The sequence below is a fragment of the Phyllobates terribilis genome, unplaced genomic scaffold (genome assembly GCF_046119375.1).
Source record: "Phyllobates terribilis strain yellow unplaced genomic scaffold, ASM4611937v1 Scaffold_1__5_contigs__length_1240528914, whole genome shotgun sequence".
Taxonomy (NCBI): domain Eukaryota; kingdom Metazoa; phylum Chordata; class Amphibia; order Anura; family Dendrobatidae; genus Phyllobates; species Phyllobates terribilis.
This window is the reverse complement of record NW_027362761.1, coordinates 974,210,849-974,230,262: the sequence shown is the minus strand read 5'-3', so window position 1 is coordinate 974,230,262 and position 19,414 is coordinate 974,210,849. Positions and strand designations below refer to the sequence as shown.

Sequence of the window (19,414 nt, the reverse complement as noted above, 5' to 3'; positions counted from 1 at the left end):
GTAGTTTTCAACCACATATGGTGTGTTGGCGTACTCAGGAGAAATTGCTCAACAAATTTTGGGGTATATTTTCTCCTGCTATCCTTGTGAAAATGAAAACGATTTAGGGCTAAAACAAAATTTTTGTGGGAAAAATATATTTTTTTCATTTTCACAGATCAATGGTGTAAAACTGTGTGAAGCACCTGTGGGTTCAAGGTGCTCACCACACATCTAGATAAATTCCTTGAGGGAGGGGTCTCCAAAATGGGGTCACTTGTCGGGGTTTCCCACTGTTTAGGCACATTAAGGGCTCTCCAAACGCATCATGACACCTGCAGAACTTTACATCAAAGTCTGCGTTCCAAAATGTCACTCCTTTTCTGAGCCCTGCCGTGCACCCAAACAATAGTTTACTCCTACATATGGAGTATGTACTCAGGAGAAATTTCACAACAAATTTTGGGTTCCATTTTCTCCTGTTACCCTTGTGAAAATCAAAAAAATTTGGGGTTAAAAGTCAATTAGATTTTTCTATTTTTACGGCTCTATGTTATAAACTGTAAAGCACCTGGGGGTTCAAGGTGCTCACTACACATCTAAATACATTCCTTGAGGAGTCTAGGTTCCAAAATGGGGTGACTTGTGGGGGATTTCCACTCTTTAGGCACATCAGGGGCTCTCCAAATCCAACATGGCGTCCGCTAATTATTCCAGCAAATTTTGCATCCAAAAAGTCGAATGGTGCTCCTTCCCTTCCAAGCCGTACTGTGTGCCCAAACAGAAGTTTTCCTCCACATATTGGGTATAGTCGTACTCAGAAGAAATTGCACAACAAATTGTATGGTGTAATTTCTCCTGTTACCCTTGTGATATCGAAGAAATTTTACCATTATCATGAAGTAGAATATGTCATGAAAACACAATCTCTGAATCAGTGGGATCCATTGAAGCGTTCCAGTGTCATTACCACGTAAAATGACACTGGTCAGGATTGTAAAATTTGGCCTGGCCATGAAGGTGAAAATGGGCTCTGGGGTGGAGGGGTTAAAGATGGTGTTATGTTCGCATTAATAAGTTGTTTAAATTTCATTGAATTCATTCTTCAATCTACCTGTGAAATGTTCCCTGTGCCACTGGATGCAACACCACCCCAAAGTATGATTGATCTACCGCCATGCTTAATGATTGGAGAGATGTTCTTTTCCTGAAAGTCTGTGCCCTCTTCTCTCCACACATACCTGTGAACATTTAGAGTACTATTTTAACTTCATCGATCCACAGGATCAGGTGCGGACACAGACTGTAGTGGGCCCCTGTGCAAGAATTTTTTTGGGGCCCCCCCCTGCCCTTCATAGGGGGCATGAAGGCCCCCCCCCCTGTGCATCTCTCATCCCCCCGTGCATCTCTGATTCCCCCCACTCCTAGTTAATTAATTGTATTTAAAAAAAATAAAACTTGTTATACTTACCCCCAGGGCCGGCTCCAGGTCTTTGTGGGCCCTGGGCGACAGAGTTTCAGTGGCCCCTTTAACACATACTATGATTCATGATGCACAGATACCACAGAGAAATATATATATAGTACAAGGCCAAAGATTTCACTTACTACATTACATGAGCGATCTCTATTGTAAATTCTACAATAGCTCAGAAACCGGCGAATCCTCACAGCGCACAGTGCAGACCGGACAGTATAGTCCTCCATACAGTATTATGGGCACCATATAATGCTCCATACAGGATACTGGTCCCCATATAACACTGCATACAGAATACTGGCCCCCATAAAATGCTCCATACAGAATACTGACCCCCATATAACGCTCCATACAGAATACTGACCCCCATATAACGCTCCATACAGAATACTGACCCCCATATAACGCTCCATACAGAATACTGTCCCCCATATAACGCTCCATACAGAATACTGACACCCATATAACACTCCATACAGAATATTGGCCCCCATGTAACGCTCCATGCAGGCTGTTCCCCCCTTATAATGCCCCATGCAGGATGACACCCCCCTTTTAATGCCCTATGCAGGATGTCACCTCTACCCCCCATAAAAGCCCCATGCAGGAAGTCACCTCTCCCCCCCATATAATGCCCCATGCAGGATGTCACACCACCCCCCCCATATAATGCCCCATGCAGGATGTCACACCCACTCTCCCCCCACCATATAATGCCCCATGGCCCCATACATAAAAAAAAAAAATCAAATACTCACCTCACTTCTTACCTGATGCTGATCCGGACTCCAGCATCGTCCGCGTCTTCCCGCTGTGACAGCTCAGGAGAGATCACGCGCGGTGTAAACATATCACCGCACCCTCTGACCTGAGACGTCACAGTCAGAGGACGCGGAAGACGCTGCGGAGGCACGGGGAGGGGTAAGTAATGTGCCGGCGCCGTCACATGACCGGAGATGTCCCTGCGCTCAGCATGGGGCCGGGGAACCATGCTGAGCGCAGGGACATCTCCGGTCATGTGACGGCGGGGGGTCCTGCGGGGGGGCCCCATGAGGAGACGCACAAGAGGGGGGCCCCAACGGGGCTCCGAGGGGGCCCCGACCGGCCGGGCCCCATGCTGGAGTCAGGGCAGTCATGCCCTGATGGCGGCCCTGCTGGAGGCTGGAGGGGCCCCCTCTCCCTCGGGGGCCCCCGTTCAATGAACCGGCTGCACTGGCAGTATGTCCGCCCCTGCACAGGATCCAAAATGCATCAGCCTTATTTACATGTTCTTTTGCATACTTCTGACAGTTAATTTTATGGTGAGGATGCAGGAGAGGTTTTCTTCTGATGACTCTTCCATGAAGGCCATATTTGTGCAGGTGTCTCTGAACAGTAGAACAAAGTACCACAACTCCAGAGTCTTCTAAATCTTTTTGAAGGTCTGATTGGCCTCTCTAGCAATCCTATGAGCAGCTCTCACTGAAATTTTGCTTGGTCTTCCAGACCTTATCTTGACCTCCACTGTTCCTGTTAACTGCCATTTCTTAATTACATATTGAACAGTGGAAAGGGCAACTTGAAAACGCTTTGCTATCTTCTTATAGCCTTCCGCTTTGTCGGCCTCCACAATTTTCATTTTCAGAGTGCTAGGCAGCTGTTTAGAAGAACCCATGGCTGCTGTTTTTGGCACATGGTTAGAGGAGGCTGGGTTTTTAAAAAGCCTGGAAATTTGCATCACCTGGCCTTTCCCGACAGGTTAATTAAGGTCTGAAACCTTGGTCAAATTTATCTGAGCACACAAATCTCCAAGGGTGCCCAAACTTTTGAATCAGCCCATTTTCCTTTTTGTAATTTTAAAATGTAAATAATGATAATATATATTTTTTTTATTTGCCTAAAATACAAAAGGAAATGTGTCATCTTTAACGTTAAGCCTTTTAGAGATCATTTCATCTTCAACTTGCTTAACTGTTCACAATAACAGTAATTTTGACCAATGGTGCCCAAACTCTTACATGCCATTACATACACACACACAGACACATACATAGCCATCACAAAAATCTTGCTATTTTCAGTTTCCATTATACCTTATATTAGATTCATACTTCAGATTCTGTACAGATGAGTTTTCAGAAGTGCCAATAATATCACAGACAGAGTTACAAGCAAAGCCCCCGTCTCACATAGCTAGATCGCTAGCGAGATCGCTGCTGTGTCACGGTTTTGGTGACGCAACAGCGACCTCACCAGCGATGTCGCTATGTGTGACACTTTGCAGCGATCAGGCCCCTGCTGTGAGGTCGCTGATCGCTGCAAAGTGTCCTGGACCATTTTTTGGTCCTTGCCCTCCCACTGGTCAGCACACATCGCTGTGTGTGACCAGCGGAAGCAGAGATCAGGCTAGTAACCATGATAAACATCGGGTTACTAGGGGCACACGCGTACCTAGTAACCCGTTGTTTATCATGGTTACGAGCCTGCTAAAGTGAGCGGTAACCTCCCGCTCACCGTAGCAGAGTGGTAATCATGATAAACAATGGGTTACTAGGTGCGCATGTGCCCTAGTAACCCGATGTTTATCATGGTTACCAGCCTGCTCCTGCTTCAGCAGGCTGGTAACCAGGAGCAGGACATCGTGGAAAGATTCTTTACACGATGTCGCTGCTCCCCTGATCGTTGGTGAGCCTGCCTGTTTGACAGCTCACCAGCGACCACATAGCGACGCAGCAACGATCCCTGACAGGTCGTATCGTTGTCGGGATCGTTGCAGCATCGATAAGTGTGACGGGGCCTTAAAGGTAACCGCTCTATATATAGTTGATAACACAGGATCCACCAGTCACACCTCCTCACCCTCTGTGCACTATGACCGTTGCTAGATTACACATACTCAGATAACGCTTTTATACAAACAAATAGGGTGTGAGTCAGTCTAAAGATTCACTCACACTAGCGTATTAAAAAAAAAAAGTAATAATCAATCCTATTCTCACTTGTCACCCGTGTGCTGTCTGTATGTAATCCGTTGTTTACTCTGCCGCTATTCATGTTTCTTATGTTACTGTATCCGTAAAAATCGGACGCCAAACCGATGGCCTGCGATTTTTTTTCTCGCACTGTACGGATCTTGGAGGAAAATTGCAGCATGCTGTGATTTTTTTTTCATACCGAATACAGCTGAGAAAAAAATAGGCAGATCTGCACCGCTTCATTGAATAAAAATATCGGATTGCACTCTGAACAATGTTATCGGATTGCACTTGTCTGATCTATATGCTAGTGTGAGCGTGCCCTAATGCTGCTAATATTCATGAGAAGAAAAAAGTGAAGAATATGGGGGATATAATATCATTCCAATCGACTGTATCATATCCGGTCTGAGATTATAGACCTCCTTTAAAATGTGAAGCTGAGACAGGTCACCTAGCTCAGTAGATGGTCCAGTTGCAAAAGCTCCAAGTGGAAAAACCTCACACCCCTAGCGGCCTAGCTGGGACCAACGCCTTTCTGGCAGGACAAACCCCTGATGGGAACCCAAGCTGTTTATCTTCTTCAAAGAAATCCCCCCTAGATGGACGGGAGGCATAATTTCATAAAGAGTTATGGAGTTACCCTACGTCCTAGTCGTATACACTGGCCCATTCCCTATATCTCGAAAACCGCCCCTTGGGGTCTCGACCCATTCTAGCACTCCAGGGTGGGGAGATACATAGAATGGCTAGTAGAAGGCAGGTAGCGAAGCCATTTTTTGGTCTCCAAGCGTAACAGGGGCCCAGCCGGATCACATGGCGCAAAAAATGACCTCTCTATGACCATCCATTGAGAAGTTATGATCCATCATAGGTTTTGGAGTTTTAGCTACCAGACCCAAGGGGAGGCAAAGGACGTGACTGACATAGGGGTTAATTCTTCATGCGAGGCTGTGGCCAGTGTTCGCTTCTAAGGGAGGTCATGCTGTCATATCGTATTGGAAGAAACCGGAAACCACTGAACCCCAAACTTCCCATGCGACTGCGTGGCACCAAGGCCTAAACATCCAAATGGTAATGGACTTTTGTATCATCTGCTCATACTTATTGTACTAGACCTGTATTTGCATATCTGACCATTGTATATGTATATCCATTGTCAACATAGTGTTTTGGATATATAATTTAACCTTGGGCTTCTCTTTTTTCTCGATCCACAAATCCACATGTTCGTGTTCTCGGTTTAACGTCACATGGGGCTGGTTTCTGGCCCGATATAATCCCGTTAACAGACCAGACTTACAGGTGCTTCTCACAAAATTAGAAGATCCTCAAAAATTTTTTTCAGTTATTCAATACAAAAAGTGAAACTCATATTATATAGAGTCATTAAAAACAGAGTGATCTACTTCAAGTGTTTATTTCTGTTAATGTTGATGATTATGGCTTACAGCCAATGAAAAACACAAAAGTCATTATCTAAGTAAATTAGAATACTTTATAACAACAGCTTGAAAAATGTTTTTAAAATCCAAAATGTATGTTCAGTAAATGCCCTCAATACTTGGTCAGAGTTCCTTTTGCATCAATTACTGCATCAATGTGGTGTGGCATGGAGGCGATCAGCCTGTGGCAATGCTGAGGTGTTATGGAAGCCCAGGTTGCTTTGATAGCAGCCTTCAGCTCGTCTGCATTGTTGGGTCTGGTGTATCTCATCTTCCTCTTGACAAAACCCCATAGATTCTCTATGGGGTTAATGTGAGGTGAGTTTGCTGGCCAATCAAGCACAGAGATACTGTTGTTTGTAAACCAGGTATTGGTACTTTTGGCAGTGTGGACAGGCGCCAAGTCCTGCTGGAGAATTAAATTTCCATCTCCAAAAAGCTTGTCGGCAGAGGGAAGCATGAAGTGCTCTAAAATTTCCTGGTAGACGGCTGTGCTGACTTTGGTCTTGATAAAACACAGTGGACCTACACCAGCAGATGACATGGCTCCCCAAACCATCACTGATTGTGGAAACTTCACACTAGACCTCAAGCAGCTTGGATTGTGGCCTCTCCACTCTTCCTCCAGACTCTGGCACCTTGATTTCCAAAAGAAATGCAAAATTTACTTTCATCTGAAAACAACACCTTGGACCACTGAGCAACAACAATAAATTAATTTTTTGATGATATTCTAATTTTGTGAGAAGCACCTGTATATCTAACGAGGAACTGGTGGCAGTCCTACTGGGCTGGCAATGCTCTGTTTTACTGGTGCTAATTAAAGGGGTCTCTCAACCTGTCAGGGTGGTGAGAAAGTGTTGTGCCACCTATCGGTTGTGTGTCACCCATCTCTCACTCCCTGTTCCTTCCTGTGCCCATGTGGACTGAAAGTGGGGAGACTGTACAGTGTGACCCCCACCCCCCGACATATTAGTGACGTCAGGCAGGGTGCCGAGGTGCGGTTCTTCACACTGAAAAATAGAAAAAATAATGCATAAATACATTATATCAGTATGCAGTATATAAGGGTGCGTGCCCACTATGCGTTTTTTCAAGCGTTTTTGCCGCGGAATTTCCGCAGCGAAAACGCTTAAAAAATGCTTGATAATATGTGCCCCATGGTCCCCAATGATAATCCGCCTGTGCTGTGCACATGCTGCGGAAATTTCCGCGGCTGATTATCATTGTGGAAAAATACGCAGCATGTCCATTCATTTTGCGGACACGCAGCATAATTGCCGCCATTGACTTGCATTGAATCGCATAATATCCGTATGAGCACATGTGCACAAGCGGATATTATGCGATTCAATGTGCGAATGGTACCCGGGTCTGGAGAAGAGGAGACTCTCCTCCAGACCCAGGTACCATAGAACCTGTTAAAAAAAGAATTTATAATCTTTATTTTTTATTTTACTTACCTTCTGATGGCCCCCGGTGTCCTCAGCAATGCGTCCGGTCTGTTGTATGGGTCGTGATGTCGGCGGTCGCGTGACCTGTCACATGACTAAATGACGTCATGGCAGGTCCTTTCACACCACCGCGACCCATACAACAGACCGGACATAGCGGAGAAAACACCGGGGGCCATCGGAAGGCAAGTATAATCTTTATTTTTTATTTTTCACCATTCTTAGTCTTTTTTTTTTTTCTAACTATTACTTGGTCACACTATATAAATCCATGCTGGTTGCATGGATTTATATAGTGTGACCAAGTTGTCAAGTACTTTTCCAAGTGATGCTAAAATCGCTTGGAAAAGCGCTTGATAACCCGCATGCAGAAAAATGCATGCAAAAACGCTTCTACCTGGCAGGAAAAACGCATGTAAAATCCGCATGCGTTTTTTCCTGCCAGGGAGAAGCGGAAAAAATATGCAGCATTTGTGCATCGTGGGCACTTAATGCATCTACTTTCATAGGCAGTATTCTATGAGTTATACGCACAAAATGTTAATATGGGGGACACTAGACTGTAAACATGAGTTGTGCTCTGGTCACACACTAGGTATTCTGTTACTCCAGGAATGTGCTATGAAAGCATTCAAGTGTTTAAATATTTAACAGAGATTCAGTGTAACACAACATGTTACAAGTTCATTTCTAGCGAGACACAAAACTTTTACAAAAGATTGTGAAATTCTAAAAGAACCAAATGCACACTAACTTTTTTTTTTTTTAAAAAATCAGGATCTTGTTATTATATTTATCAGGAGAGGGATTTTCTACTTTTTAGGTTAATTAGGTAAAGCGAAATGAACAGCCTAGACTGGAAATAAAACATACATTGTAGCAAACTACCAGAGATTATTTGTGCAGCTATCCTGATGTTTGGGTCTGCGTCCAATTGCCCCCTTCTCTATGAGAGGACCCCAGATCTGTCACTGATTTATCATAGTTTGGGGTCATATTGGAACATATGCACTGGGGCCCTGAAACTTTATGGTATTTTATGCCTTAGACTATGATTTTTTTTGCTGCAATTTTATATGTCAATTAAAGACTGCTTTTTACAGTACCAGCAAAAGTTATGAGATATCAGAAATCTCATGCACACACTTGTATTTTTTTCTTGACTGAATTGGAAAACTGCTTTTTTTAAAATCTGCAGCATATCAATTATTTCAGCGTTTTTTCACCATAGAAAAGCAATGAGAAAGCAAAAACGCGGCAAAAAACGCAATCATGCGTTTTTTGGTGAATAAAACTAACTTTATTAAGCATGTACTGTCGACAAATAACATGTAATCTGCATAAAAAAACGCAGCAAAACTTGCTTTCTCTAAGCAGTTTCTTTACTGCCAAGAAAGCAGGTTTTGATTGCAGAAATAAGCAAAAAAACAACGTGTGAATATAGCCTAACAGTGATATAAAGATGTTGCATGGTAAAAATAGCTGTTTTCAGCCTTAGGCCAAGTGCCCATGATGCAGAAATGCTGGATATTTTTCTGCTTCTCCCTGGCAGGAAAAACGCATGCGGATTTTACATGCGTTTTTCCTGCCAGGTAGAAGCATTTGTCAAGCGTCTTTGCATGCATTTCTGCATGCGGGTTATCAAGCGCTTTTCCAAGCGATTTTAGCATCACTTGACAACTTGGTCACACTGTATAAATCCATGCAACCGGCATGGATTTATATAGTGTGACCAAGTAATAGTTTAAAAAAAAGAATAAGAATGGTAAAAAATAAAGATTATACTTACCTTCTGATGGCCCCCAGTCTTTTCTCCACTGCGTCCGGTCTGTTGCACTGCTCGCGGTGGTGTGAAAGGACCTTTCATGATGTCATTTAGTCATGTGACAGGTCACGCGACCCCCGACGTCAGAGGTCGTGTGACCTGTCACATGACTAAATGACATCATGGAAGGTCCTTTCAGACCATTGCGAGCCGCCCAACACACCAGACGCATCGCTGAGGAGGCCGGAGGCCATCAGAAGGTAAGTATAATCTTTATTTTTTTATTTTCAATTCTTTTTTTTTTTTAACAGGTTCTATGGTACCCGGGTCTGGATGAGAGTCTCCTCTTCTCCAAACCCAGGTACCATCCACACATAGAATCGCTTAATATCCGCATGTGCACATGTAGTGATGCGGATATTAATCATTTCAATGCAAGTCAATGGCGGCAATTACGCTGCGTGTCTGCAAAATGAATGGACATGCTGCGGATTTTTCCGCAACGATAATCCGCAGCGGAAATTTTCGCAGCATGTGCACAACACAGGCGGATTATCATTGGGGACCATGGGGCACGTATTAACAAGCGTTTAAGCGTTTTCACATTGGAAATTCCGCGGCAAAAACGCTTGAAAAACGCATCGTGGGCACACAGCCTTAGGCTTCGACCCCACTATCAGAATTTGGTTATTATTTTTTCTCAGGAGTGGGAGCTAAAACCAGCAGTGGGTGATAAATGCAGAATTGGTGACTTGTTTCTATTCTACCTTTTCTCTGATTGTTCCTCACCTGGTTTTGGCTCCCACTCCTGAGAAACAATACTGACCGAATACTGATCAGATACTGATAGTGGGGTCATGGCCTTAGTGTCAGTTGTTGGATAAAGCATTACATACTCTGAGTTCTTTCAGTTTTTCCATAAAGATGTAAATAAGTAATTACTATAATTTGTTGGTCCAGGCTTTCTAACATTTGATCTACTACTCTAGTGGCATTTTTCCTTTGTTCAGACCAGGGTCCATAGTGATGACCTTCTATATCAACGCGTTCATAATAGACGGCAGCCAGTTCAGCATTACTATTCCTGTAAAATAATTAAATAGTTAAATTGTAATTATGATAATAATAACAAAACTTATTGTGCTTAATTATCTGATTCAATAATACAAGTACGACTTCTAGATGATATTCAATATATACATGTTTATTAAAGTAATTTTCCCTCTTCATATGTATAACTTTAGTTGTATATAATTTTATAGAAATTACATATCGAATGTAAAATTTAAAAAGTCCTACTGGGCATTCACCAGAGAGGGATCAAATTTATCTTTTATCCAACAGCTCATTTTTTTTACTACCATATAAGCACAACAGTTTAAAACACACACACACACACACACACACACACACCTTTTATTATTACATAGTTGTGGTGATTATTATTTTTTCTATTTAATAAAATATATATATATATATATATATATATATATATATATATACAGTTATATGAAAAAGTTTGGGCACCCCTATTAATCTTAAGCTTAATGTTTTATAAAAATTGGTGTTTTTGCAACAGCTATTTCAGTTTGATATATGTAATAACTGTTGGACACAGTAATGTTTCTGCCTTGAAATGAGGTTTATTGTACTAACAGAAAATGTGCAATCTGCATTCAAACAAAATTTGACAGGTGCATAAGTATGGGCACCTCACCAGAAAAGTGACATTAATATTTAGTAGATCCTCCTTTTGCAAAAATAACAGCCTCTAGTCGCTTCCTGTAGCTTTTAATGATTTCCTGGATCCTGGATGAAGGTATTTTTGACCATTCCTCTTTACAAAACAATTCCAGTTCAGTTAAGTTTGATGGTCGCCGAGCATGGACAGCCCTCTTCAAATGATCCCACAGATGTTCAATGATATTCCGGTCTGGGGACTGGGATGGCCATTCCAGAACATTGTAATTGTTCCTCTGCATGAATGCCTGAGTAGATTTGGAGCGGTGTTTTGGATCATTGTCTTGCTGAAAGATCCATCCCCTGCGTAACTTCAACTTTGTCACTGATTCTTGAACATTATTGTCAAGAATCTGCTGATACCGAGTGGAATCCATGCGTCCCTCAACTTTAACAAGATTCCCGGTGCCGGCATTGGCCACACAGCCCCAAAGCATGATGGAACCTCCACCAAATTTTACTGTGAGTAGCAAGTGTTTTTCTTGGAAAGCTGTGTTTTTTTGCCACCATGCATAACGCCTTTTTGTATGACCAAACAACTCAATCTTGGTTTCATCAGTCCACAGGACCTTCTTCCAAAAAGAAATTGGCTTCTCCAAATGTGCTTTTGCATACCTCAGCCGACTCTGTTTGTGGCGTGCTTGCAGAAACGTCTTCTTTCGCATCACTCTCCCATACAGCTTCTCCTTGTGCAAAGTGTGTTGTATAGTTGACCGATGCACAGTGACACCATCTGCAGCAAGTTGATGCTGCAGCTCTCTGGAGGTGGTCTGAGGATTGTCCTTGACTGACCTCCCCATTCTTCTTCTCTGCCTTTCTGATGTTTTTCTTGGCCTGCCACTTCTGGCCTTAACAAGAACTGTCCCTGTGTTCTTCCATTTCCTTACTATGTTCCTCACAGTGGAAACTGACAGGTTAAATCTCTGAGACAGCTTTTTGTATCCTTCCCCTGAACAACTATGTTGAATAATCTTTGTTTTCAGATCATTTGACAGTTGTTTTGAGGAGCCCATGATGCCATTCTCCAGAGGAGATTCAAACAGGAGAACAACTTGCAAGTGGCCACTTTAAGTAGCTTTTCTCATGATTGCATACACCTGGCTATGAAGTTCAAAGCTCAATGAGGTTACAAAACCAAAAAAAGTGCTTTAGTAAGTCAGTAAAAAGTAGGTAGGAGTATTTAAAACAAGAAAATGATAAGGGTGCCCATACTTATGCACCTGTCAATTTTTGTTTGAATGCAGATTGCACATTTTCTGTTAGTACAATAAACCTCATTTCAAGGCAGAAACATTACTGTGTCCAACAGTTATTACATATATCAAACTGAAATAGCTGTTGCAAAAACACCAATTTTTATAAAACATTAAGCTTAAGATTAATAGGGGTGCCCAAACTTTTTCATATAACTGTATATTTACCGTGCTACAACTATGTAAAATACTGTAATAAAATATGAAATGGGTTTTATGGTACCTCAGAGTTTGAACAGCATCATTTACCGCCTTTGTGAAATTAGCATCTGACGGAAAATTATAATATTCCCGGCAGTAATTGGGTCTAACACCAAGAATTTCAACTTCACAGCCTGCAAATGCATGAAAAAAAATAGTTATTTTAATTATATATAATTTCTCACGTCAGTATCTCTGGTACGAGTAGTGACAGTTTCCACAAGTACTGGCGACACTGACACAGGCAGACCCATTTAAAACTATGGGTCTGTGTACATCTCAGTATATTTTCACAGACCGTGTGTGTGTGCTCCACAGGGAGACAAGTCCATTTTTTTGCAGATACACGGTCCTCAAAACGTCCCACACGGATGTCATCCGTGTGACACGGACCGGTGCCTGGGAATCAGAGCTACAGTTAGAGCTGTTTCGAAGCGCCAGGTGCTGAACACTGCCCTCATCATGGTTCCCTGCCGATGCTGCGATCAGCACCAGCAGGAACAATGATGAGGACAGTGGTAGTCTGCTGTAAAAATAAGAATAAAATAAAATCCATGTACTCACCTCTCCTAGGTGTCACCCACTGTAATCCATGCGACCGCTGCTGCCGAGGAGCCAGGGAGAATGAGCCCCTCCATAGCTGCTGCTCAGGAGCGGTGTCCTGTCACTCACCGAGCGCAGCTCTGGAGCCGCTCATTCTCACTGGAGAATGACACACGGGACACATATCTCCGGTACCGGAGATATGCGGACGTGTGAAACCTGCCTTAATAGAGATATGAGAATACGGAAATATCTCTCTCACTATAAATATACTATATACAGTACAGACACCTCTAGGCTGTGTAAGGGCTATTTGACCAAGAAGGAGAGTGATTGGGTGCTATGCCAGATGACCTGGCCTCCACAGTCACCAGACCTGAACCCAATCGAGATGGTTTGGGGTGAGCAGGACCGCAGAGTGAAGGCAAAAGGGCCAACAAGTGCTAAGCATCTCTGGGAACTCCTTCAAGATTGTTGGAAGACCATTTCCGGTGACTACCTCTTGAAGCTCATCAAGAGAATGCCAAGAGTGTACAAAGCAGTCATCAAAGCAAAAGGTGGCTACTTTGTAGAACCTAGAATATAAGACATATTTTCAGTTGTTTCACACTTTTTTGTTAAGTATATAATTCCACATGTGTTAATTCATAGTTTTGATGCCTTCAGTGTGAATGTACAATTTTCATAGTCATGAAAATACAGAAAAATCTTTAAATGAGAATGTGTGTCCATACATACACATTTTATATGGCGGGGGTGAGCAAATCATTTTCCCGACTAGCCAAATGAGAGACCATGACTTCTTGAGGGTCGAACTAATAGGCCAAAACACTTTCAGCTCACAATTATTATAAAATTATTATTTTATATTAAAGAGGCCCTGCCATGAACTTTTTTTCTCTAAATATGTTCATATGTACATGTAGTGTATTGTATTGTCAGTATGTTAATATATTCACTCCTGTCTTTCAGTATGCAACGCCATTCCGCTCCTCTTCTAAGTGTTAACATTACAAAAAAAAAGTTTCTGTGTACTGAGCAGGTAAATACCACTGCCCTTTTTTATGCCATGTTAATTTTTGGAGAATTTTAATTCCTTTTTCTGTGGCTCTGTTTTTAATTTTTCCTTTTCAAAAGGGACGTCACTGCTTTTGAGACTATTTAGATTACTCTATTCTCTATGCATAAGCTGGTCCTAGGGCCTCAGTTTGCCAAGGTCTTATTGACGAGATGTGAACAAGCTCCTAATCACCCTTCCTTTGCTGGGATAGCCTGCTTGTACGCAAATAATGTGTGTTGCTCAAGTAGATAGCTTCCTTCACTTATCCAAAATGCCACTCTAAATGACTACTGCAGTCTGAGAATTATTCAACCCTCTTAACACAATCCCACATGAGAGCAAACATGAGGAATTCTCAAGCACACCCGATACTATAATCAAGAACTTCATAAGTTACATCAAGTGTGCTAAGATAGAACATCTGAAGGGGTTAGGAGTTTGTTGCTTGAGACTAGTAATGGGCGAACCCGTGGTTGTTCGGGTCCGGCGGGTTCGCCGAACATATATTAAAAGTTCGGTACGGGTACCAGAATAGTACCCGGACCCCAAACATCCGGCAGAGCTCTGACCGGCGTTAACGATCTTACCGCCGATCAGAGCCCCTGTTTCCTGCGCTGTCACTCAGATGACAGTGCAGGAAACACCCCATATTCGGTGTGCCGAACCTGAACAGTAACACGGACTTTAAGGGAGTCAGTGTTCTGGGTCTGTGCTCAAACACTAGATGTTCAGTATGGACCCCGAAATTTACCGTTCAAGTCAAAAAAAGTGTTTCATATAGTTAAGGGATCATTGCCTTGCACAATCAAGGAAAAGGCTAAAGATACAGTTGGCAGTATAGTTCACTAAATTAAAGTTAAAAGAACACTAGCTACACTACCTGGATGATGCAGAAAGAGGGAGCTATCAATGGCAGTCACCAGAACCCGGAGAAGGCTGATGGTCAAAAACCCTTTAGTGACAGCAAAATACCTGCAGCAAGATTTGGTATCAGCAGTCACTAATTTCAGTTTGCTCAGTAAGGGTTCATGCAGACACCCAGGAATCCGCAATAAGACCGCAATGCACAGACTGGCCGTGGATCTCCTGACGGGAGAATACATTTATTTCTATTTCTAAATATTTCATATTTCTATGAGGCTGTCCAACCTCATGTTGGGAGACCTGAAGCCAGCCCATGCCTTGCATTCTGTTTTCGGACCAAGATCTAAAAGAAGTCTGCATGAGCCATGAGGTTCATTCTAATCGCTGAAGGTGTCCATGTCTTACCTCCAAGACGTACACCTCTACTGGCCCCATAACACAAGAAAAATAAGCTCCAATATACTCAAAACCATGTAAATAAGACAGAGAAGTTTTGAGATTTTGCTGTGCTAAATGGTGAAACCAAACGAACATTTCAGGACTATGAATCAATTGTGTTCGGAGGAGGAAGGAAGGAAGAAGCAAAAGCTGAAAAGAAGACCCTGCCTTCAGTGCAGCATGATGAAGGATTGATGATGCTCAAAAGCTGCTTTTTTTTCGCTGGTACTGGGAGCCTACAGCATTTGGAGATTAAGGTGGATTAAATATCAGAAAATCTCAGAACAAAGAGTCACACCTTTTGTGAGTAAGCTGAAGCTTGGGAGTCACTGGACCTTCCAAGTGGACAATGAGCCTAAGTATGTCAAAGTTCATCAAGACTTAGCTTCAGAATAAGGTGTATGTCTGTAAACCAAACAATATACGCCTGCCCTGTCATGTTTGTACTTGATAAAGACCTGTAATAGGTCAAAAGATTGTTCATATTTATGGCAGAGTGAACTTAGTTTTGATTGTCTATCCTCATATATACTTGACTACTTCCAAGTTGATCCCTTGGAGAATTTGACCGCGCATCCATGTGAGTGCTGCCAGCTGTTTTTTTGATTAGCTTCAAAAGGAGTCCTGGAGAATCCTGGAGGGTTAGTCACAATTACCTGACTTGAACCTCATAGAAAATCTTTGGTGGGATTTGAAGGAGGTGGTTGCAACACATAAACCCAAGAATGTTAGTGAATTGGAGGCTATTGCCTATGTCGAATTGTTTACGATCTCTCAGTAACGCTCCGAGAAGCTGGAGTCTGCATCATGTTTGCAATCAGTGATAACAGCCAGTGGATGACTATTATCATGCAGGGGTTGAATAATTCTGAGAAAGCATGTTACACACCTGTTCCTGGTCTGGGTTATGCTCCATTTGCCCCGCTTTCTTGAACTTTCTTGTGCTCCACGTTGGGCTTTACAGGTGGCCTGGCGTGATTCCATGTGATGAACTGCCTGGGCTTGTTTAAGGGTTTCTGAGACACACAGCCAGGCTTTAGTATTGAATCTGAGGCTAGACTTGCAGTTTGTGGTGTACATCATGGGCCTTGAACACCATATCATCTGTACCTCCCTATCATATGAATTTAAGTCTCCTGATGAACCTGTTTTGGAAAGATGCATCGAGGCAGAGGCAGAGATTTGAAAACCACATCTCCTTATGGATATCTTGAATGATAAGTGAATGTTTTACTACTACTACTCCTTCCCCTTCCCCACTTAGCCAGTTGGACTTTGTCTAATATAGGCTTTTTCAGTGTTACTGCTACGTCAGGGATAGTGAGGGAAAGAGAGGGTGAGCCGTCGTGGAGTAGAGGTGCCAAAACCGCGTTATCTAGGGTGCCAACCTTCGATGACAGGCAGGGCTAGTAGGTCTATCGCCGAGGGTTAATTAGGCCTGGGGTGCGGATCCTGGGTTTCACATGTATTACCCCACAACCTATATTGTTATCCGGTTCAGTGAGTATAAACTATACAGTGGGTACGGAAAGTATTCAGACCCTTTTAAATGTTTCACTCTTTGCTTCATTGCAGCCATTTGGTAAATTCTAAAAAAAAAACTTTTCATTAAAAGTACACTCTGCACCCCATCTTGACTGAAAAAAAAACACAAATGTAGACATTTTTGCAAATTTATTAAAAAAGAAAAACTGAAATATCACATGGTCATAAGTATTCAGACCCTTTGCTCAGTATTGAGTAGAAGCACCCTTTTGAGCTAGTACAGCCATGAGTCTTCTTGGGAATGATGCAACAAGTTTTTCACACCTGGATTTGGGGATCCTCTTCCATTCTTCCTTGCAGATCCTCTCCAGTTCCGTCAGGTTGGATGGTGAACGTTAGTGGACACCCATTTTAAGGTCTCTCCAGAGATGCTCAATTGGGTTTAGGTCAGGGCTCTGGCTGGGCCAGTCAAGCAAGGTCACAGAGTTGTTCTGAAGCCACTCCTTTGTTATTTTAGCTATGTGCTTAGGGTCATTATCTTGTTGGAAGGTGAACTTTTGGTCAAGGCTGAGGTCCAGAGCACTCTGGAAGAGGTTTTTATCCAGGATCTCTCTGTACTTGGCCGCATTCATGTTTCCATCAATTGCAACCAGTCGTCGGGTCCCTGCAGCTGAAAAACACCCCCATAGCATGATGCTGCCACCACTATGTTTCACTGTTGGTATTTAGTGTTGAGCGAGCACTAAAATGCTCGGGTGCGCGAAGCTCGGGCCGAGCTCACCGTGATACTCGGGTGCTCGACCCGAGCAACGAGCCCAATGTTAGTCTATGGGAGACCCGAGCATTTTTGCGGCGGCACCCCCGGCAGTCTTTTAAAAGCCTAACAAGTGCCCAAAACGATAGTGACAGTGATCAAATGACATGGGGACAGCATGGGGATCGCACCAGGAAGCATTTCTGACCCCCAGGTCACTGCTGTCAACAACGTGGTTAGAGGTATTAAGCCACTTTTAAGGGCTCACAATAAAACGTTCAAAAACGAAACTGAAACTGCTTTCCTGTGAAATATGTTAAGGAAGTTCCTTTCCAGGGTAAAGACTTGTGTATAAGGTAAAATAAATAACCCCCCAAAAAATACTCCTCCACACCTTGGGCTATGTTCACAAGTAGCATTTTTTATGCGTTTTTGCACTTTTGTATTGCTTTCAACCGTGACAAATGCATTCACCGGGAAATGTAATTTTAACATTTTACAATCTTATCTGGCCATGTGCTGTGTGACACATGCATACAGTGCTGAAAAGACATGGGAACAGCATAGGGAAGACCCCTGGAAGCATCTCTGACACCCAGGTCACTGCCTAAAAGTATGCCCATCAGAAGTGATCCTTGCCGCATCAGAAGATGCAGACTTGTAACTATCCCCGTGCAAGTCCTTGTCCCAGGGCATTGTACCTCACCCATTCATTGCAATGCAAGCGGAAATATGCAGCCTGCCACCCACCCACCCCAGGCTGCAATACCATACTGCTAGCTTGCACTTGAAATTGGGCCTTTTAGTTAGGAGGAGGCTGAAGCTGGCCACTACCTCATGGCTGCTTTGGCAGCGAGGTCTCCATACTCAGTCCCCAGCCGCCACTATTTGTCCCGGTAACCTTCCCCACACTTTTCTTAGCCTGGCCTGCTTTAGGGCAGCATTGGACGAGCCCACCGGACTATCAGACTCCTCCGGTGGGCCCTGGCTTCTCCATCAGGGGAGTCGAGAGTGCCAAGGTGAGGAGCATGATGATGATGATAGAAGTTAGCATCTGCTTTGTTTTCTTTTAGTGCAAGCGCATGTATGTAGTAGCGGCTAGGCCTGAGGTGGTCAGCGTTTTGGCGCATATCCTACCTCCTCCGAGGATTGCTGGATGTTTTCCTACTACTATCCCAGTTCTATGACTCCCGTTAAAACAAAGCTTCAGGTGATAAATGATGGATGAGGTGGTGGCAAAGGAGAAAGAGCAGGAGGAACAGGAACCATTCACATCAATATCAGGCCAGTCAACCACACGTCTTGTAGGATATGTTTCTGTACCAAAAGAAGCGGTTCGGCTACACAGTTATAGGGCATACAGTGAGTGCAATGCCTACCAAAAATTTAGAGGCACTCCAATGCCCCTTGGAAGTGACATGGAGGTCAGAGGGCCTTAACTAAACAATTTTTTCCATTTATAGCAACTGGGTCTCCTGTGCACTGTTGGCCTAAGCAGTGAATGGAAGGCTTTCCAAAAATTATGAGGAACTGCAATGCCCCTTGAAACAGACGTGGATTACAGCGTACTAAAAACCTTCTACCCATTATTGGGGAGTGGGTCTCCCTTAGTGTTCGCCTATGCATAGAAAAGGAAAAGCTGACTAAAATTAGGAGGAAATGCAATGCCCGTTGGAAGAGTCATGGAGGTCGCAGTAGCTTAATAAGACGGTTTTAATGCCCCTCGGAAGAGACGTGGAGGTTGCAGTAGCTTAACAAGATGGTTTTAATGCCCCTTGGAAAAGTGGTGGAAGTCACAGTAGCTTAACAAGACTGTTTTAATGCCCCTCGGAAAAGTGGTGGAAGTCACAGTAGCTTAACAAGACTGTTTTAATGCCCCTCGGAAGAGACGTGGAGGTCACAGTAGCTTAACAAGATGGCTTTAATGCCCCTTGGAAAAGTGGTGGAGGTCACAGTAGCTTAACAAGACGGTTTTAATGCCTCTCGGAAGAGACGTGGA

General features: G+C 43.2%; 1 protein-coding gene across 2 annotated transcripts in view; it reads right to left on the bottom strand.

Annotated features, from left to right (window-relative positions):
- The window catches only part of ENPP6 (ectonucleotide pyrophosphatase/phosphodiesterase 6), a 67,940-nt gene that overhangs the window by 22,604 nt on the left and 25,922 nt on the right, over nucleotides 1-19,414 (bottom strand). For both annotated transcript variants that reach the window (XM_073642772.1, XM_073642778.1), the window contains exons 3-4: nucleotides 12,294-12,405; nucleotides 10,020-10,161 (exon numbers count right to left, since the gene is read on the bottom strand). In XM_073642772.1, the coding sequence (XP_073498873.1) occupies nucleotides 10,020-10,161; nucleotides 12,294-12,405 (254 nt within the window). The remainder of the gene's footprint in view (nucleotides 1-10,019; nucleotides 10,162-12,293; nucleotides 12,406-19,414) is intronic.